General features: G+C 46.5%; 1 protein-coding gene across 1 annotated transcript in view; it reads right to left on the minus strand.

Annotated features, from left to right (window-relative positions):
• Positions 1–8479: 8479 nt before the first annotated feature.
• Positions 8480–22230, minus strand: part of LOC119443991 (motile sperm domain-containing protein 1-like) — a 40744-nt gene continuing 26993 nt past the window's right edge. Inside the window, exons 5-6 of the mRNA XM_049662328.1 lie at positions 14365–14574; positions 8480–8662 (exon numbers count right to left, since the gene is read on the minus strand). Coding sequence (XP_049518285.1) covers positions 8631–8662; positions 14365–14574 — 242 coding nt within the window. The 3' untranslated portion in view covers positions 8480–8630. The remainder of the gene's footprint in view (positions 8663–14364; positions 14575–22230) is intronic.

A 22230-nucleotide genomic window follows, 5' to 3' on the forward strand; every position in this document is an offset into this window, starting at 1 on the left:
ACGTTCCAAAGGTTTATCGACGGTCTTCTACGGGGCCTGAATTTTTGTCACGCCTACCTGGATGACTTGCTTATCGCGAGTACCACACCAGAAGAACATGAAGCGCACCTGCGGATTGTTTTTCGACGCCCATCTGAGCACGGCGTTATCGTCAATGCGGCCAAGAGTGAACTCGGCGTGCCTGAGTTATCATTTCTGGGCCACATCATTTCGAACTGGGGAGTACGGCCACACCCATCTAAAGTGCTGGCCATACAAGATTTTCCACTGCCAACCACGAAGAGCCAACTACGTGGATTTCTCGGATTGCTAAACTTCTGTCGCCGCTTTGTGCCTAAATGCGCACAGAACATACAACCACTTCCCGGACTGCTGAAGGCAACGCAAGGATCTTCGAATGACCTGCCTTGGTGCGAAGAAGCGAAAGGGGCTTTCAACCAAAGCAAGCAGGCCTTGGCAAATGCGGCTCTCCTGGCATACCCACAGCCAGGAATTCCCCAGTGTTTAATGGTCGATGCCTCAGACATAGCCATCGGCGCCGTGTTGCAACAGCTAAGCAACGGCACATGGCACCCAACTGCATTCTTCTCGAGAAAGCTGACGCCTACTGAGCGCCGCTACAGCACCTTCGGGCGCGAACTGCTAGCCGTCTACTCAAGTATACGCAACTTCCGGCATTTCTTGGAAGGCGTCGAGTTCTTCATTTTAACCGACCATAAGCCGCTGACCTATTCTCTATGCGTTCGGACGGTGCCACGCACACGGCCCGTGAACTTCGGCAACTGGCATACATCGCAGAGTTCACGACAGACATCCGCCACGTAAAAGGGAGCGACAACGTCGTTGCCGACGCCCTGTCGCGGAGCGCTATAAACTTCGTCAATGATCCAAAAGGGGTTGACTTCGACGCGCTGGCGGCAGCCCAAAGAGAAGACGAAGAGCTAAAAAGCCTCCTAACAACGAAAACGGCCCTCAAACTACAGTGGATGCAGATTCCGGGTTCAGGCGACCATATTTACTGTGACACCTCCACGGGCAACCCACGGCCCTTCGTGCCTGCCAATCTACGTCGCCGGATTTTTCTTTCTGTTCACAAGCTATCGCATCCTGGAATCAAAGCTACGCAAAAGCTGCTCACAGCAAGGTTCATCTGGCCAGGTATCAACCGAGACGTGCGTCGCTGGGCAAGAGAATGCATACCATGTCAGCGTGCCAAAATTCCTCGACATACTGTGACCCCGTTGGCAAAGTTCGCGCCTCCAGACGCGCGTTTCGACCACGTCCACCTCGACATTGTCGGACCTCTGCCGCCTTGCCAAGAGCATGCCTATTTACTGACATGCATTGATAGATTCACGCGCTGGGCGGAGGCCATACCTATAGTGGATATCACTGCTGACACGGTTGCCCGCGCATTTTTGCACCACTGGGTTGCTCGTTTCGGCGCACCATCCATAATAACAACGGACCGCGGAAGGCAGTTCGAATCATCACTTTTCGCCAGCATTACACGTTTCATTGGTGCTTCTCGCATCAGAACAACCGCCTACCACCCGATTAGCAACGGCATGGTGGAGCGTTTCCACCGCCAGCTCAAGTCTGCGCTCGCCGCAACAGAAGAGCGCAACTGGATGGAGGCACTACCACTCATTCTCTTGGGAATCCGGACAGCGGTCAAGACAGACATCGGCTGCAGCGCGGCCGAACTGGTCTACGGAACAACACTGCGCCTCCCAGGAGAATTCTTCGCGGGCAGTCCGCAAGACGACTGTACAGCTACCGCAGCCTGCGCACTTAGTCTACGAGACATAATGGAAAACCTTCGCGCTACGCCACCGCGACGGGCAGCGCCACGCGCGGTGTACGTACCACCAGAACTCGGTTCGTGCACACACGTGTTTGTGCGCCATGACGCAGTTCATCGGCCACTCCAACCACCGTATAACGGGCCATTCCGAGTGCTGCGTCAAGGTAACAAGCAGTTCACTATCGACGTGCGCGGTCGTCACGAAGTGGTATCACTCGATCGGCTGAAGCCAGCGCACATTGAAGATACAGACACCGTTTCACATGCAACGCAATCTGCGACACCGCCCTCCAAGGCTCTACTCGTTCAAACACGCCAAGTCACAAGGACAGGCAGTAGACGAGTCTCCAGGGCGCCCAGTCGTATGGACTTGTGAACAATTTAAATCGTCCTATGAACGCTCGTTAACTCACTAGGAGGGGATAAAATTCCTATATAAGAAAAGTACCGCCATCCTTTGATAAACGCCGCTTCTCTCTCTCCTGTATCTCTGATTGGACGATGATAGCGCGTGCTTTTCACTTCTTTATATTCTTTTTTTTCCGCCTCGGAGCCATGTTGAAAGTCCTCTGCGCAGCCGCAGTCGCCGGCGGCGGCGCACCTGGCCACGGCCGGGCTCGACTGGCGCGCACGCTCGCTTCTTACGGCCTTCTCACTCGTCGGGGAAACAATGGGAGAGTTTCTCAGCACGTTTCGCCACCCGTCGGCGGTAGGGGCGCTGCGACCCTGACCCTGCTCCGCGTACATGCGCTTGCCTTCGCGCTCGTACGATCGTTTTCCCGCGCATTTTATTCGGTGCTCTGTCAGTGTCGTTCAGTATGAAGTAATTTGTGTTGTGGGCTCCGCACCGAAAAGGACACTAATAAAATTCTTCATCCATCCATCCTGAAGACGGTCGTACAGCCTTTAGTACGCGCGGCCACAGCCAAGACTTGGCGCCGTTCATTACACATCGGTATATAACTGTTGTGTGATGGTGTATTGCTGTCTTCCGTATTGCAAGTCCCGTTCCGGGAAAACACCTGGTGTTTATTTTCACCAGTTCCCAAGCAATGAGTTTCTAGCCCGAGTTTCTAGCGCTTTTGGACAAGATAGCATCAACTAATAAAGGGGAATTATAAGATGGACAAAACAAAAATCGTAGCCTTCTCCTCCGGATGCGCTACTCGGCAAATACATAATTTCACTATAACTCCTTTTTCCTCACGCAGCAACTCTTTTAAGTATTCTTTTTTTTCCGCGCACAGTAGTGGATTGGAACCAGCTAAAAAAATGACGTCGTCTCTGCGCCAACATTAACTTCTTTTTTATCATGTTTACAATGACATTATTTTGTTTGTGCCATGTTTGCAGTGACAGTGTTTTACTTCTTTAGAGTAACGTTGCGTGTGCCCAACCTGTACGCTTTGTATTTATTCAAATAACAGTTTTCTTTATTAACGTGTGCATTTTCTGCACATACCAATGTATTCATTATGCTTGTACCACCCTGCTAAAATCACCGCATGGTGATTGCAGTATTTATAAAGTGAATATAAATAAATAATAGCGGTTTTTTTTTTTGCGATAAAGCCTCCGAACAGCTGCCACGCAGGAATGTACTAGAAGTACTCGAAAGAGCAGTGCAGCCCTATTTACAACGCGCTCCCATCTTGAGCTGCCCTGAAGGTGTTGACGACAGTCATGCGATACGATCCGCAAATCTAATTACCGAGAAGTTTCTGAGAATACTCCTTGTAAATCAGTCAAACCAACTGACTGAAGAAAACGGCAAGCCTATGTACACAAGTCGCCAAGAAAACACTTTAGATTGTAATTGTGAATTAAGACATTTTTGAGATACTGTGCCCGCAAGTTTTCGCCTGAAAGTATGGCAACCATTGTAAGTGCATACGAGCAATAAATATTTATTTTCATTCCTAAAAATGCATTTGATGGCGCAGAGCTGTTCTCCCGGCGCATGCAGCCCCAGTGAATTTAAAGAAGCTCGATGTATTAATACAGTTACACTGCATCCATTTATAAGAAGCCTAGATGAACCATTTACGAGTCCTCTACAATTAGGCGACCTGTTCTTGAATGCACGGTGAGGTAAGAAGCGCGCCCGACCCAATCTTCCAGCGTTGCGCGCGCTGCACAGATCGGCTGGGAGCAGCTGAGCAAGAGGGTGGGGTCGCAGCGCCCCCCTCCAAGCAGCGGCGATAGGCATGAACTAGCCCCGATGCGAAGGCCGTAAGAAGCGAGCGCGCGCGCCAGTCGAGCCCGGCCGTGACCTGGCCTGAAAGCTTCAACGTGGACTTTCTAGGTGCGCCACCGTCGACTTCGCTTTCGCAAGCAAAAAGTAAAGAAAAAAGCAAGCGCTTTAGGAGAGGAGGCAGCGGAGGAAAGAGTAGATGGCGGTACTTTTCTTATGTAGGGATTTTAGGAGGGGAAGTGATGTGGCGGCCTCACGGTCGCACAGCAGCATCCAGACGCCCTTTCCCATCTTTGACTCGGTAAAATCTTACCGCGTTGTGTGCGGGAAAGGGAAGTGGTGCGAGGGTGCGCAACCGAGCCGTAAAGGCTGTACGACTAGAAAATAAAGTTCAGAGTTGCTTGTTCTTCAGGGACGCACTACTCGCTTCTGTCTGCTGATTTCCAGCCACGCTCGCGTCCTACACAACAATAATTTACAGGCGATCGTGGACCGGTAATCGTTCAAGAAAAAAAATGCAAGACTGCGCATCAATTAGGTGCTCGTAAGTCGAAGCCGCCGATCACACACACAAAAAAAAGTTTGCTCCGGCAACTTAATCTGCAAGCAGTGACAATAACGGCAGCATGCAGCACGACATGGACTTGCAGCCGAGCACCTCAAGCACGGATGGAACATCATCAGCGCGCATAGACGAAACCGTTCAGGTGCCCCTGGAGCAGTGTTTTGTGCAGACTGCAGACATCGCGTCTACCAGCACTACTGGTAGCACAATTCGGGTCTGATTAGAGCCTCGTTTCTTGTCTCCGGAAGCATCTCGCAAACGCGCCACAAGTTCCAAGAGTCGATAAGTGCAGTGTCTACGACGGAGCACAAGATGACGCTGATGGGCCATGGTGAGAGTCGCATCGTAACTCGGGCCGAAGATAAGTTTTTCCTTGTGCAACGCGCTGCCCTGAACGGTTTGCTTGGCAGCGCTCTGTGTCAGCTGTGCAAACAGCCGGGATATCAAGCATGAAACTAAGCATGGTTTGGCAGTGAAGATGGTGCTAACTTGCACTGCTTGCGGTGCGGACGTGGTCGTCACCACGAATGGAAAAGGGCTTTTGAAGTAAATATTCGGGCAATGGAAGCTATTAAAACTATTGGAAAACGAGCAACTACGCTCACTGATTTTTGGTCGTGATGAATGTCTCGCACAGGGGATTACATCACAAAAGATCATCACCCTAGTGTCTATTTAACAACTCAGAACCTCGTTTTCTCAATACTTCTTTTTGGCATGTTGCTCAGCTCGTGGACCAGGTATCTTGGTAACTACTTTACACATTTTGATTGCATTTGTTTTATAAGGCTCCTTGAACTGTACTTTGGGGGATAGCACTCTTCTGTTTTTTATCCTAGTGTTTTAAGAATTCTTAGTAGGGTTCCTTGTTTGCAGTGCAAATGTGCTCACTGCAGTGGCTCACTACAAATTTTAGTGTTGCAAAAAAATAATTTCAAGAACGCAATCTCTGTGTATACAGTATTTAACAAACTTTTTAATTTACTGTATAAATCTTCCAGTCCCTCCACGAGGTTCAATAAAGGAGCAATTTTTCTAGCAAAAAGTTTTTGTGGTATCGCTTTGAAGTTTTAATGAAAGCATCATAGAGCCATTCTTAGTATCTGCGTCCATTTTCATCAAACATCCCCCAAGAAACAAGAAAGTTGGTACCGAAAGTCACGTCCCCCCTCAAAACGCACCCTCCCCCTTTCTTTGAGTTACTGTAGAAGCAAACATGGATAAATTCTGTTCACTGTACCATGCTTAGGTTAGAAATGGCAATCCTGTGGTTTGGTGGTTTGTGCAATGTAGTTCTGCAAGCTTGTGTGCATAATAACAGTGCAACATCATAACTATACCATTCATGCCACACCATGTGGTCAACTACATACTTCAACAGAATAGGATTCTGTCACTGCTTGCTCATCACATCACATTTTGTCATCGCTAATGCAGCAATGTGGATGCTTCTGCCAATGTTACAGCGATGGCACTTATCTGACTACAAATCTACCTCGAAGGTCTTGCCGACACATTTATCACACTCACTCTAGATAGAAGTGAGCCTTGATACTGTGCAGATTTGGTGCCCCCTTATGGCCCATGGTGGACACTTGCATCATTGCCTTACTCTCTGTTGCACATGAAGAGAGAAAAATGCAGCTGCAATCTTCAATCAGAACCAGAAAAATTTAATTTCGAGTCCTCAGTTTCCAAGCTGTGCTATTTAGGTATGCCGTAATTTATGGATTAGACAAGTTTAAAAGTTGAAATGTGCGGTCTATACATGCTTTTATTTTTTAAGGTTGGAAGCACACTTGACGAAAACAAGTTCAGACTGCGCTTATAAGTTTTTCCCAAGCTAAAACACAGCAAAATTAGCTGTGCAATGATTGTCGCTGCGCACGAGAAATATTTCCAGCCGATATTGGCAGCTCATGATATGAAAGCGAATGCTGCTCGCAATACATAAAGTGACACTTGTGAGGACATGTGCGAAACTTTGCTGGAAAATGTGCCACGCATTTATACAGAACTTCATAGATGCACAAAACAGAAGAACAGCTGCGATGGCACCAAAAAGACGTAGAAACTTCATGGCATTGTTCAAGCTCGTCCCGACTGGTTTGTGTCTGCGGACTTTTTATTTTAGACTCAAATTGGCCCCTGGAGACTGTACACCGGGTGCAGACTATAGTCCAGAAAATACGGTACATAGAATTGGCCATTTACAATGTGATCAGAAGTGCCAATCACTTTGCATAAGGAAGCTACTTACCATAACCAGCAATACAGAATGGTAGGGCCCAGGATGAGACCACATAACTATCACAAGATAATAGAGCACAAATTCATATTTGCACAGGTAAGAATATAGTCTCGTATGAAAAGTTTGCTCACAGAGAACAGAATATACCGCATAATGCACCTATGGCAACATTGCATACAATGTGTTGCTTGTAACAACTGGCTATTACAGTATTGGCAACATCTGCATTATCTTTATGCAAAAATTAATTTTATATCATGTGATCAAAGCAACATCAGTTTTCTCGGAACATTCATTTCGCACTAAAATTCTGCATAAAATCTCATGACTGTCGACGATAATTTACACAACTTATTGCCCCCGTTAAAAACAAGTATGCGGCGCATGCTGCAAAGGGTCTCCTATTTCGCGTTTCCTTAAGAACACTTGGTGCCGCCGGGCACTGCCATCATGAAGCCTGCACATTGCCTGAGAAATGTGCAGAAGATGTAGAAGATGTGCAAACGCTGAGAAATGCATCATGCGGCAACCGGGCTCCTCTCTCGCACTTCTTTCTGGACATGCCGAGTCATCTAGTGGCACTGCTGAAAAGTGAGCACCTGGCCTCCGAGAAGAGAAGCGTGGTGCGCTGGTACTTGCGAACGCTAAGAATTGTTCACTCGCTTGCCGCACACTAAGTGGCACAGTGATCCAATTTGGCCAGAGGTTCATTGAAGAGCGGCAAATACCCAGTGCATTCATTGGTCACTGGGTAGTAGTCTGTGGTCGATTGGGTAGCGCATCAGGCTGCTGTGCTGAGGGAACAGGGTTTGAAACCAGCCATCAGACCAACTTGGGTCACTGTGTACATACGCGCCACTCTTCAACTGTAGATGCGGGACTGGGTAGGCACAGATGTTCGAAGAAACTCTTTGATGCCGACTTAGAGCTCTGGGTATGTGCCACTCAGTCCATGCTGGTCTTCAATGAAACTCTTTGATGCCAAGTCACTGAGTATGTGTCAGGTGTGTGCCGCTCTACAATGATGAAAAAGATCCTTTAAACTTTTCCGATGCTAAGCATAATTGAACTCACATTACAAGGGTTCCTCAAGGACAGCAACCTGACGCATTAACAGGCTGCGCCACAAATGCACTGGGTAAGTGCCGCTTCTCAATGAACCTCTCGCCAACTTGGGTCACTGAGTATGTGCCACTGAGCATGTGGCAAGCGAGAGAACAGTTGTCGGTGTTCGCAGGCACCGGTGCGCCACGTTTTTCGTCTCGGAAGGCCACGCGCAAACTTCTTGGCTGTGCCACTAGATGTCGCAGTGTGTCGAGGAAGAAGCGCGAGAGGAGCCTGGTTGCCACATGATGTGTTTCTCAGCTTTCGCACGCACTGGCGCACTATGTCTAAGGCCACACGCAGGCTTTGCTGTGGCGGTGCTAGGCGGTGCCAAGTGTTTGTGGGAAAGTGCAAAAGAGAAAATTCCGCTGCAGTACATGCCTACCATAACTCGTTTCGACGATGGCAATACATTGTGTTGCTATATTGATTCAGTGCTAAATGCATCACCATCGACAGTCATGAGTTGAGTTCTGCCGCTTTTTTTAGTTTAAGAGCCTGTATAAATGAATGAAAGGCATGCTGATAAAGCAGATTCAAGAACTAAGTCATACTATTTACCAAAATCAGGCACACTTTATTTAATCATGAACAAGCGTCATCCGCAGGAGCAGGTCACACAACTTCATGTCCAACCTTTTTCAAGGTTGGCTTGATTGGCTTTAAGGGTGTCCAACCGTTCTGGAGCTCGGGAGAAAGAAACCATCCTTTACTTGCGGAAAATGAGTGTTGTCATGAGTCCTGCACGCACAAAGTAGTCTTGTTAATCACTAAATGCTATGCACCTGCAACACACACAAATTTTAAAATTACATTAGCATTACCGAATTTAAACACATCGCAGGTAACACAATTCCGTAATTTAAAGGAACCATCTACAGATTTCGCAGAATCGAAAGAAAGTCATTGAAGGTGTCTGCCAATGTGAAACGTCTTAAAAAAGAACTTTTATATCCGCGAGATACCTTCACTATGGGTCATTCCACGCGAAACGTCCCAGCCCAAAAACCGACCATGGTTGTTTTTCTTGAAAAAAATTGCGCTAGATGGCTATTGTGTGAATAAGGCTTCACCAAAGTATTTCAGTCGAAAAAAAACTTTTGATCCCGTGAGCGCTATTTAAAGTTTCCGCAAAGAAGCAATAGTTGGTTGGAGGTAAATTTTTTTTATTCAAGTCTGAAATTAGGTGTAATAAAGACGTTTATTTTTTAGCATTCTAGGGGCATCCTTCTTTCATATAATGTGATAACTAAATGCATTTTAAAATTTATCGCGCGGGTGGGATGAAACTAAATCCTCTCATTATCCTGTTAAACAACCGCAAGTGTCGCAAAAGCCAAACCTAGAACAATTGAAGGAGCAGATAGCGTCTCCTCCCCTGGCTAAGAGGAGGGCGAAGGAAATGGAGAAGCCCATAATATTGTTACAACGCAGGAAACAAGGTGGAAGAAGGCACGAGCTGATGTTGGAAGAAAACAACGTTAGGGACTTGCCTGCGCTGCCTGTCTTTTGTAATATCAGCTGTAAATAGATTTCACTGTTACTTTAATCCTTGTGTCACATTTTGGTGGAGGTGCGGGGTATCAATCCCCGTACTTCTCGACTGATCCCCGTATGACGACTGAAGCGTCGCCTCAAGGTGCTTCATCGCCTTCTTCACCAGCCACCTTACCTGACGTCCCCAACATGATTTCTCCTGATCTCGCGCCTCAGCATGCCGACCAGTTACGCCATTTGTTTGCCTCATTCAGCGACATTTTTTACTTGGATGGTCGCCCTTTAGGTCAGACTTCCATTGCGAAACACATCATTGACACTGGCGACGCCCATCCGATTCACCGGAGACCATATCGGGTGTCCTTGCATGAGCGACAAGTTTCTCAAACGGAAGTCAAAAAGATGCTTTCTCGGGGAATAATTGAGCCGTCTTCAAGCCCGTGGGTGTCCCCTGTAGTCCTAGTTAAAAAGAAGGACAACACCTGGCGTTTCTGCGTGAACTACCGGCTATTGAACACTATAACTAAAAAAGATGTTCATCCTCTCCCTCGCATCAATGACATGTTAGACTGCCTTCACGGTGCAAAAAATTTTTCTTCCATCGACCTTCGGTCCGGCTACTGGCAGATTGCTGTAGACGACATGGACTGCAAGAAGACAGCATTTGTAACACGGGATGGCCTATACCAGTTCAAAGTCATGCCTTTCGGCTTGCGTAATGCCCCAGCCACGTTCGAACGTATGATGGACGCACTTCTGCATGGACTCAAGTGGTCCATCTGTCTTTGTTACCTAGATGACGTCATCGTTTTCGCTCCTACGTTTGACACACCTCGAGCACCTTTCATTAGTTCTTTTTGCATTTCGAAATGCTGGCCTCCAGCTTAATTCGTCTAAGTGTCACTTTGGTCACCGCCAAATCACTATCCTTGGCCACCTTGTTGACTCATCTGGTGTGCGCCCAGACCCAGATAAAGTACGGGCTGTGAAGAATTTTCCCGTACCAACCAGCGCCAAGAATGTACGGCGCTTTGTGGGCCGGTGTTCTTACTTCCGCCACTTTGTTCACAACTTTGCGGAAGTCGCCTGACCTCTTACTGCGCTTCTGAAAGCTGATGCTTCATTTTCCTGGGGCCCGGAGCAAGCGACCGCCTTCTCGAAGCTCATCTCCCTATTGACATCTCCACCTATTTTGGCGCACTTCGACCCGTCTGCGCCTACGGAAGTTCACACTGACGCCAGTGGTCATGTCATCGGCGCCATTTTATCTCAGTGTCAGCGAGGGAATGACTGTGTGATTGCATACACAAGTCGTTTGCTTTCTGCTGCTGAACGCAACTATTCTATCACTGAGCGAGAGTGCCTTGCACTTGTCTGAGCCGTCGCGAAATTTCATCCATACTTATACGGTCGGCCATTTACAGTCACTACAGGCCACCACGCACTGTGCTGGCTCTCTTCCCTGAAGGACCCTACAGGACACCTCAATCGCTGGAAATCGCGACTTCAGAAGTACCCGTACACCGTGGCCTACAAGTCGGGTCATTTTCACCAAGGTGCCGACTGTCTGTCACGTCATCTTGTCGACCCTCCGGATATTTTTGCGATCGACAATCCTGCTCCTGTTCCATCGCACTCTGCATTCGCTGACCTTGCCACCGAGCAGCGCCGTGACCCCTACGTACGTGACGTCATAGACAAGCTCGCGTCTGCGCCATCCGACCCCTCCCTTCAACTGTTTCTCCTCCAGGATGGCACGATGTAGCGGCGCAGCATGCACCCTAGTGGTCCCGAGCTGCTGTTTGTCGTTCCCCGCCATCTGCGTGCCACCATTCTCTCTCAGTTACACGATGTACCCACAGCTGGTCACCTTGGCGTCTCTCGCACGTACGATCGTGTATGACGCCGATTCTTTTGGCCGAGTCTATACCGATACGTCAACCGCTACGTTTCTTCTTGCGAGTTATGTCAGCGCCGGAAAAAGCCACCTCTACTCCCTGCTGGTCGCCTTCAACCTATCGACAGGCCATCCGAACCGTTGTTTCGTGTTGGGTTAGACCTGCTTGGACCTTTTCCTATATTTGCTTCCAGCAACAAGTGGATTGCTGTCGCTACCAACTATGCAACTCGGTACGCGATCACCAAAGCTCTTCCGACATCCTGCGTGACCGACGTAGCTGAATTTCTTTTGCACGACATCATCCTTCATTTCCTCTCCCGAGTTGTGGACGACGTAGTCCATTCCTGCACCACCAAGCACAAGCTCACTACTGCCTACCATCTGCAGACAAACGGCCTTACTGAGTGCCTTAATCGCACCATCACAGACGTGCTGTCAATGTACGTTTTCAATGACCACCGTGACTAGGACAATGCTCTCCCCTTCATCACATTCACATACAATTTGTCGCGTAACGACACAGGCGGTTACTCACCATTTTATCTATTGTACGGCTGTGACCCCGTATTGCCTTTCGACACCGTCCTGCCCATCGCTCAGGATTCTACGTCGGAATACGCCCGAGACATCATTGCCACAGCTGAACAGGCACGTCAAGTTGCTCATTGTTGCCTTTCTATTTCCCAGAACAAGCAGAAGAGCACATACGACAGTCGCCACCGTGACGCTAATTTCCTTCCCGGGGACCTTGTCCTTCTATGGTCTACTAGCCACTGCGTTGGCCTATCAGAAAAGCTAATGTCACGCTACGCTGGTCCTTACCGGGTCCTCTGCCAGGTGACAGCTGTAACATATGACATCTCCCTGGTCATGACTCCCGCTTGCTCTGCCCAGCCTCCCCGTGACGTCATGCATGTTGGCTGCCTCAAACACTACCAGTCTTTGTCTACATAAGACACACCGGGACGGTGCTTCCACGCCGGAGGGCCATATGTTACAACACTGGGAAGAAGGTGGAAGAAGAGCACGAGCTGGTGTTGTAGGGACTTGGCTGCGCTGCCTGTCTTTTGTAATATCAGCTGTAAACAGATTTCACTGTTACTTTAATCCTTGTGTCACAATATATAAGGACATACAGATAGTGATAGACAATAAAATAGCGAAACTGGCGGAAAAAATTTGAGACCAAATCTAGTCAGGACGATGAATGGCGCAAGGCCTTCGAGGAATGCATGTGGGGGATGTTCCAAAATCTGACACAGCAGCTGCATCAGCGAGATAACAATCTCACAGAGCAACTGCATCAGAGGGATAATAAACTCACTAAAGAACTTAAGGCAGAATTTGCGAAGCTGAGGAAGTGGCCATAGCCTTGGCCAAAGGGGGGTAAAGGTGGTCAGCAGCGACTCCAAAAACACTGCGAGAAATTACAATTCGGGAGGGTGACGAAGACTGCCAACCGTATATTAAACAGGGAAGGAGGACCCAGACAGCTGGTTCTGCTCGTTTAGGCACCAGCTCACAGGGACTTAGAGGGAATGAGGAGGCTGATTTGGTCGCCCAAGGTCTCACTTACCGATCGACCCCCGGAACCTCCAAAGTCACCGAAACTATAAACAGAAGAGAGGATATGCGCGCATACCAGGAAATCATGGTACACTACAGACTAAACCGACAAGTTTACCAGGGAGCAAACAGAACGCTCAGTAAGAAAGAAGAGGTTATGTGGAGGAAATTACAGACAGGGTTTTGTCCAAACCTCATACTCTACAGCAAGTGGCATCCAGAAGTAATCAGGTCAAAGTGCAAATTCTGTGATGAGGCAGCAAATCTGGTTCACATGGTGTGGACATGTCCGTCTAAGCATGATAGCTCGTGCACTCTAGAATCCTCGGAGGCTTTGCTCTGCAGCCCAGACCCCAACGTCCAGCAGGACATCATCGATCAATCCCTTGCTGCTGCTGTGTCTCAAGGTATTCCAGCCGACGGCTAGGGGCGACGGGGGAGATGGATTTCTCTCCTGACGTTCATTGATTGGTGTTTTTAATAAAGTTGTTCCTCCTCCTCTCATTATCACATTAACAAGAAAAACATATTGATGAAATAGGCTACCTCATTCCTTGTTGAAGATGCTCAATCTTATCATCATCATCAGCCTATATTTATGTCCACTGCAGGACGAAGGCCTCTTCCCACGATCTCTAATTACCCCTGTCTTGCGCTGGCTGATTCCAACTTGCACCTGCAAATTTCCTAACTTAATCACCCCACCTAGTTTTCTGCCATCCTCGACTGCGCTTCCCTTCTCTTGGTATCCATTCTGTAACTCTAATGGTCCACCAGTTATCCATCCTATGCATTACATGGCCTGCCCAGCTCTATTTTTTCCTCGTAATGTCAACTAGAATATTGGCTATCCCTATTTACTCTCTGATCCACACCGTCCTGATCTCTTCCTGTGTTTTACCATTAGGACTAACATTTTTCGTTCCATTGCTCTTTGTGCAGTCCTTAACTTGTTCTCGAGATTCTTTGTTAACCTCCAAGTTTCTGCTTCATATGGTAGCACCGGTAGAATGCAATGATTGTACACATCTTTGTACACACTACTACAATCTTGATCATTGAAGCACAAATAAGGCTACTGGAGGGACTTCTACCATCAGAGAAGTCTGACATAGTCGTTCTAACAGAAACATGGTTGACAGATTCAATTTATGACAGCCAAGTCATTCCACCTGGCTTCCAATGCATATAGAAAAGACTGCAACTCAAAGAAGGGTGATGTGTGAATTCTGTAAGAAGGGGATAAGCTTGATAAAAATGCCAGATGTTCTCAGTGCTGAATGCATTTTTTATAAAGGTTACTGAACTGGCTGCAGTACTTCACCTTGGTCTAATCACAGCTTCTGAAACTATGCGACAATGTGCTGGACCTAACCAAAGTGGCAATTGGGCTTGTTGGTGACCCATTGCAAGAGTATAGCCAGCACACCAGTTAGCCACACAAGCTACTAAGTTTGCATTTCATACAGGTTGGACCTACCAAGAATATAGGCAGCAAAGAGCTTGTACTCGTGGCTGAGAGGCAAGTGTGCAAGCAATGAGTGGCTGCTGGTGTCATGTGCATCCTCAAGTGGCAGCATAAGCACCACAACACAGGCCAGCGCCACAAACAGCACAAGTGAGTCTTGCACAGACGCAGTCCAGCCTTTGCTCTGTCCCTGCCCCGCCACTGTTTGCAACTGGGTGGAATCTGTAAACAGCACACCAGTTAGTCACACAAGCAAGCAAGTTGGTATTTCGCATGGATGAATACTTGTAATACAGACACTTTTCTGACCCTTAAATTTTTTTAAAACTTTCAGGCAAAGCATCCCCTCCTCTAAGAGGCTGTTACAGCAAGAAATAGAGAGCATTATTGCCATGCTTTCTGGTGAGTGAGCAGAGAGAAGATTATTCAAGCTCAACCACACTATAGCAACCTAAGTAATAAGAAAACTCCAGACTGGTGCACACAACTGACTTGTCAATTGGGCCCAATCACAAGAGCACTCGGGAAACCTTAAAGAGCTTGTTTCAATTTCAGATTTGTAAGTCACAGAGTGGCACCTCGTAGAAGAGATCTAATGACTGCATGCTTTCTTATACACATACCTTTTACAGATGCACACATACACACATTTACATATCTATATGGCAGTACGTGCTGTCTAGAGAAATCCCGTGAGCATCTTCATGGTGGAACTTCACTCTATGCTTCAGTGGTGTGTGTGAGATCCTGGCAATGCTCCATCCAGAGGAAATGCTGCATGAATTAGTACAAGCAGTACGTGACAAACCAGTGTGGCTTCCTCTGGAGGAAGCACTGTGTCAACCTCAAGGGCTGGTACAAGCATGTGAGAATTCATTCACTCAACTTCTGCAGTGTCTCACCGCAACATAGCATGGATCTGTTAGGAGAAATTACTCCACTAAGAAGAAAGAGCTCAACAGAATGAGTTAGGTTGCATCGCAAGAAGAAGAATCGGGTGGACAACTTCCAGGTGCTTTGCAACGAGCAAAGAACACTGACTGGGTTAGTTGCGCAGACTTGGGCTGTGCCCATGGGCTACTTTTGCGAGAGTTTCTATGTACAAGACAGGCCTGTGAAATTTATTCTTAATCCACACACAGCAAACACTTCAATGACATGTACTTGCATGTGCCTTTGTGACTACTTTCACTGTTCCTGTAGCACTCGCTGTCATGTTGTGTGTGCTGTTCTTGGTGCTGTGTAGTGCCATTAACAAAACATTGACAACTTAGGTGAAGAATGGAAGACACAGTGCTGTTTGTATGTGGTGGGTGGAAGAGGAAGAAAAAAAAGTAGGAATTAGGAGATACGAAACTGAGCACTAGAAATTACACTTAGCCCGTCACACATGCAGTCGACTATACAAGGGGCATTAAAGCTGAAGTTCATATAAGTGTTTCCTGTGGACATCGATGTGGGACTGGTTGGTAGACCACACTTCACGATAGGCATGAACGGCAGAGGTATCAACGGCAGAGCAGGCCCAGCACAGTCTGGCCCCAGAGAACTATTAAGCAGGCGCCAGGCTGCAGCTCATGACGGTCCAAGTGGAGACGACCGTGCCCCGTAGACGAACCGCCAGGCAGATGAAGTTGCCAGGCAGCAGTCCGGCTTCGAGCCCTGAAACCACTCGCTTCTATGCTGCTGCACGAGGTTCTCCCAAAGCTTTTTTTTTTCTTTTTTCTTCTCCTTCATGCGTAACTTTGCCATTGCTCTAATATAATTTTTTGCTATTTCGAGACTTCTTTTTTTTTCTTCTTTTTTCGCCCGCCAAAGGCCAGCAGCACTCTGTCTTCCACTCATCGTTGTCGCCATTTCATTGACATATCACACACAACATGACACTCGCTAACCACAGCTTCCATGCTCACAGTGGGTTTGACAAATCAAATAGCCCTAATATTTCCTTTGTGTTCCCGAGACGATCGTGTGTTGCTGAAAAAACTGGCAAAGCAGTTAGTCAAGGCAGAGGTCAACATCCTGTTCATGATAAGTTCAAGCATCCCCTTACAAGCATCCCCTCAAAATTACTTGAACACATCATAGCCTCAAGCCTAATGAAACACCTTGAGGCAATTAATTTTTTCTACCCATTTCAGCATGGTTTCCGAAGGCACTTATCGTGGGATTCCCAACTCACCGAATTCACCCACAACATTCTGCTTATCATGGACAGGAACCTGCAGATCGACGCTGTTTTCTTAGATTATTCAAAAGCCTTTGATAAGGTGCCTCACAAGCTCTTACTGCACAAACTATCTGGACTTGGAATCTGCAATAACTTACTCAGATTTATTGAACAATTCCTATCCGGGCGCACACAATACACTTCCACAAACAATCACCGCTCACCTCTTACCGATGTGACTTCGGGCGTCCCCCAGGGTGCCTGTCTGTCGCCTTTATTATTCCTAATCTATGTGAACGACTTGCCTACTAGCATAAATTATAAACTACGACTTTTCGCAGACGACTGCGTAGTTTACAACACCGTTAACTCCTCTGACGATGTTCTTTACCTGCAGCGTGACCTCGATGTCATCTCGTCATGGTGCGAAAAATGGCACATGCCTCTCAACTTATCAAAATGCAAATCGATGTGTTTTACCTGAAAGCACAGTCCCTTCAGTCCACTTATCACATTAGCTCGGTAAACATCAGTGCCACTTCATCCTACAAGTACCTGGGTCTTATTTTGACGTCATCACTCTCTTGGATAACACATATCGAAACAATACGTCGCAAAGCTGCGCGCTCACTCGGGTATCTACAAAGGAATTTAAAAAAGGCATCCCCGGAAGTGAAGAAGCTGGCGTACATGACATTTGTCCGTCCACAACTCGAATTTGCTTCCGCTGTCTGGCATTCATCTCAAGATTACCTAGCCGCATCATTGGAATCCGTTCAAAACCAAGCCACCCGCTTCATCACTTCAGATTATTCATGGTACACTAGTGTCACTTCCTTGAAGCAAGCAATAGGTCTGCCAACAATGAAGTCACGCAGCATCATATCTCATCTTTGTTTGCTGCACTCCTATTACAATCCACGCTCAAGGCACCACCTTCTTAAACCACCATTGCGAACTTCCTCTCGCATAAGTCGCAGCTCTGCCATAGCACGTTTACCCAGCCGCTCATCCGCCATGAACACTTCCTTCTTTCCTGATGCAATCGTTTACTGGAATGTGCTCCCTGACCACTTCGTTACCTGTACTGACCGCAAAAAATTTTGTGAATACCTAACAAATCACTTTGAATAACTTTCTGTTCCCAGTGTACATCGTTCATGAACCCATCACAAAACACTCGTAATAGTCTACCCTTGTCAGCCCTTCCACCTAGTGTATTTTTTTTTTGTTCATGAACGTATTGCCGCGTTGCTTATTTAAATTCGTAATTTTTGTTTGATTGTTTAAAGTCATACAAAATCAGCAATGTTTCTTTTTTGTTGTTGTTTTATACGTAACCACTTTTACACATGTTTGTATTGCCCCCCCTTGTGTAATGCCTTCGGGCCTTCAAGGTGATAATAAATGAAATAAATGAAATGATGGTTGCCGAGTTCAAGAAATGTGTACTATCGGTGCAGTGGGCAGCACAGATGAAATGTTGCAGTCAATCGACAGTGACAAAAGAGTTGTCAGATACAATGATGGACAATAAGCATGAATTCTTTCAAGGCAAATTCTCAATGTTTCATTTTATTGGTAATTGCAAACATAAGAGGGATGCTGCTTTATTTCTTTTTTATTAAAATGTGGTTGTGGGTTAGATTTAGTGCACATTATTTAATTTTTACTAGAAGAGTTCAGCCTCCCAGCAGATGACACATTTCCCTAGCAGTCTGTTGCAAAGCTTTAGGAAGGCAAGTATGCCACCTATCTCAAATTTCCATCTCACAAATCTTGCTTTAACTGCGGGCTACTGAGATGCACACTCTCGAGGGCCCACATGTGTGCATGGAGGTGCAGCTGCAAAAACTGTTGAGGCACCTCAGGAAGCCAATCCTGACCATGAAAAATAGCAGCAGTTTAAGAGTGGCAATCTGTTGAGAGATTTGATTTGCATCATGCAGGTGTGAATAAACCGAAGTGCAAGCATAAGAAACTGCATGCCAGTGAAAGTGCCTGCACATGCAGCTTTCTTTTTTTCAGAAAGCACTTATTTGCTTCCAATTACCAACTATCGAAAAGAGATGCTAGCTTGCACTAAATGAAAGAGTTCCAAACTGCATTTGATCCCACATCATAATCCCAGCTTTGCTTACCGATTACTGTGCTTTGTGCCTAGCTGCCAGAATGACACGCTTTGGTCACGAGAACTTCATAACTAGGTAACTGCCTTTTCTAGTATTGTTGACACATAGAGCTAAAATGCTCACCAATCAGAGCCTCAGTTTAAGCCACACTGCAAATGCTTCCATTTTGTTCACTGCACCTGCAGGCTTTTTAAAACACTGGCATGTACCATGAACATTTTCAAGTTTTACATAATTTTTAAAAGTTGCCTGTAGCAGATAGCCTAATTCTTGTCCTTGAGCTGCATTGTTTGAAGAGGAGGACATTACTAGCACGAGAAATTAAAACACGTGTTTATATAATTAAACTTAATTACTTTACGGTGCATATTGCAATTTAGGAATTGTAGCCGGTGCGTTTGCAAGACGTATCCTTCTTCTTTCTGGGATTTTACATGCCAAAACCAGTTCTGATTATGAGGCATGCTGTAGTGGAGGGCTCCGGATGAATTTAGACCACCTGGGGTTCTTTAATGTGCACTAAAACGTAAGCACATGGGTGTTTTTGCACTTTGCTTCCATCGAAATGCGGCCGCCGCGGCCGGGATTCGATCCCGTGGTCTTGTGCTTAGCAGCACAATGCCTTAGCTCACTGAGCCACCGTGGCAGGTGAAAGACGTATCCACTTGAAGTGAATTTTCAGGAGGACACCAGTTTCGAGATATTATTTCCCAAAATGTGGGACGAAACACAGAGGCATTCCAGTTACTTTTGTTCTTCAATGCATAAAAGAGTTTTAAGAAAGTAAGTGGAAGAACAGTGCACTTTTATGGCGAGGTTCATGATGCATACTTCAAAGCTGGTGCCATTTTGGAAATTAATTCCAAGTGGATACGCCTTGCAAACTCACCGGCTACAATTCTTAAATTGCAATATCTGCCGTAAAGTTACTAAGAAGTTAGTTAGTGCATATCTGTTAATCGAATATTTCAATTTCCCATGCAAATGTCTGCCTCTCTGAATTGGATGCTCAAGGACTATAATGCATTATCTGCAAGAGGCAAGATTTCAAAATTCCTAAAACCTAAAAATGATCACCCCGTATGATGCACACTGAACCTATATGCAGAGTACACTTGCAATTTCAATCAAATTAAGTGAAAGAATCAACTGAAATCACTGCCCAGTATCCAAGAAATATCCTGCACTCAAAGTAAACAGCATTCAGCCACTTTATTTCCAGTCTTTCTGAAGTGCTTGTGATGGCCTACCATATACATTTAACAATTATTTCATTAAATTTTTTTCCTGCTTGCACAGTATGTACTGCAGATACCTAACTTAATACAATCAGAATGCACATGTATTAGTATACTTCATCAGTCTCTACTGCAAGCATTGAGATACATGCAAGGGTTGATCAGGTCGAAAAAAACTGAGAAAAACATTCTCAGTGCAAAATAGTATATGCCCGTTATGTATAAATAGTTGGCATTTCTTTGCATTAAAACTTGTACAGCACCCCAAACAGAAATCTGCGGCATGCATGCTGTGCATGAGGGAGGGTATGAATTTGCCCGAGCAAGTCAAACTGATTCTGAAATCATTTGGAGGAGGCAGTGGCATGGCATTAGGAAGAAAGGCACACAGAATATAGAGCCAGTACTGAGTGTTTTAGCTTTTAAGTGCAGCACGCTGCCCCATAAGAGGAGGCTGTTTGCTGTTGTTGCATAGTAAGAGCCAGGGCTTTCACTTTGCCTGCACCTAGTTGCAAAAGCCAAAGTGTGCAAAGAGCTGCCATCACAGTAAATGATTTCAATGACCAGAGGGCATCTTTGGAATATTAAAGGCATCCTAATGTAAGTTTTTTTTCCAGCTCAGCTATTTGGCATGATTATTGCATAGTACAGTAGAACCCCGCTGATACGTTTTTCACGGGACTATAAGGAAACATAAGAGCCGGGAAACAGGAAAAATTGAGAAATGGGAGTAGTGTTGAACAGCACACCATATTATTTTAATTCTTACGTGTGAAAAAAAGTCGTAGTTTCGCCCGACAGTCAAAGTATTGATTGCAATAGCAAATTGGTAGACAGCTATACAAAGTAAGAATAGTAGTTTTATCGTCCGTATAAACTTGTAAACATTTGCTTATTAACTATATTAACAAGCATGGTGTCAGCGCCCACAGGCAAACATGAACACATCACACTCGATGAGCACGGACACGTGCTGTCAAACGCTGGTGTGATGAATTTAAGCGCCATTGCAGAAGCAAGCAAAGTGACCTTCGTGCTTTTGTCTATTGCTTCAACGCAAACTGAGTGCCGAGAACACGCAGCATGCACAAAGCTACGAGCCGCCGACGCACCAACACTGCATAGACTCTGCCCCCAATGCAGATCGCTTTCAAGATACGTTCCGCGCGACCATGCGCTGCCGTGCAGTACGCAGTTGATGCCAGAGCACAACACTGCCCGCTATCCCTCCCCCCTCGCCAGAGCTTCGAGCGCAACGAAAAAAGGCGCGCTTCCTCCCTGCTTTTCTTTCTTTCGCGCATGAGGTTTAGGCGCGGTCGTCGGCTCCCCTCACACGCTTTCACTCGCACATACAGCATACGGTGGGCGGCGACAGCGTTATTGCCCTTGGACTTTATACGAACATCTATGAGCCAAAATCAATTTTATGGCCGCCACGCATCATAGACACCATCTTTAGATAGCAAATACGGATCTCGAGGGCCATACTTTTGCTGGCGGAAACCGAAAATACGTCATAAGTGTCGCCCCCGGCACTTTGGGCGGCCAATGCCATCGTCAAGCAACCAAGCCAAGTGACATGAAAAGTCAAAATGGCCACTCAGGCCGGTGCGGGGTGGCAGTTCGCAACGTATGATGCGGGAACGATCCCACAGTTGCGACCTAACAGCGGGGTTACCAATGCATTGAGTTCTATGGGAACTGTGCCGAGACCGGCCGAAAACGATGTAACAGCCGGGAAAACGCAGCACCCAGGAACGTAACAGCGGGGTTCTACTGTACTTATGTGTATCAGCAGACAAAAGTGAAGAATCATGACAGAATCTAGCACAAACTCAACTCTATTCGTGATGCTAAAAATAGCCTTTCTTTCCCCTCTTTCATTAATGTTCATTTTTCATGCTGTTTACCAATCTTAAGTGGCAATGAGAGCATGAGTTAGCCAAATCATTAACCTTACAGTAAAGGTGAAAAATCTTTGGTAAATAGCTGCACAGATATGCATGCTTGCTTATCATGGAAGTAATAAAATATGACAGCCTGAAACTTTGAAGACTAATTTAAACGCAGGATCCTGTACTACATATTATTTCTATGAATAGAGTCCAACCAGACAGGCACTAGTGTGTTGCGTATGTGACATGAGCCGTGGCCAGAGTACTCTCCAAGGTAAGCTGCTTGCGCTAATATGTGGCATGCTTGAGGAAAAAGTGTGCTGCCTTTCTAGCAATGCACATCAACCCCTGTGCTTTGTATAGATGTGGTGGAGAGAATACATTAGCCTACAGAGGAACATGGCTTCCCCTGCTTAGTGCACCATGCTTTGTCATGGTGCACC

This window comes from Dermacentor silvarum, chromosome 1 (assembly GCF_013339745.2).
Source record: "Dermacentor silvarum isolate Dsil-2018 chromosome 1, BIME_Dsil_1.4, whole genome shotgun sequence".
Taxonomy (NCBI): domain Eukaryota; kingdom Metazoa; phylum Arthropoda; class Arachnida; order Ixodida; family Ixodidae; genus Dermacentor; species Dermacentor silvarum.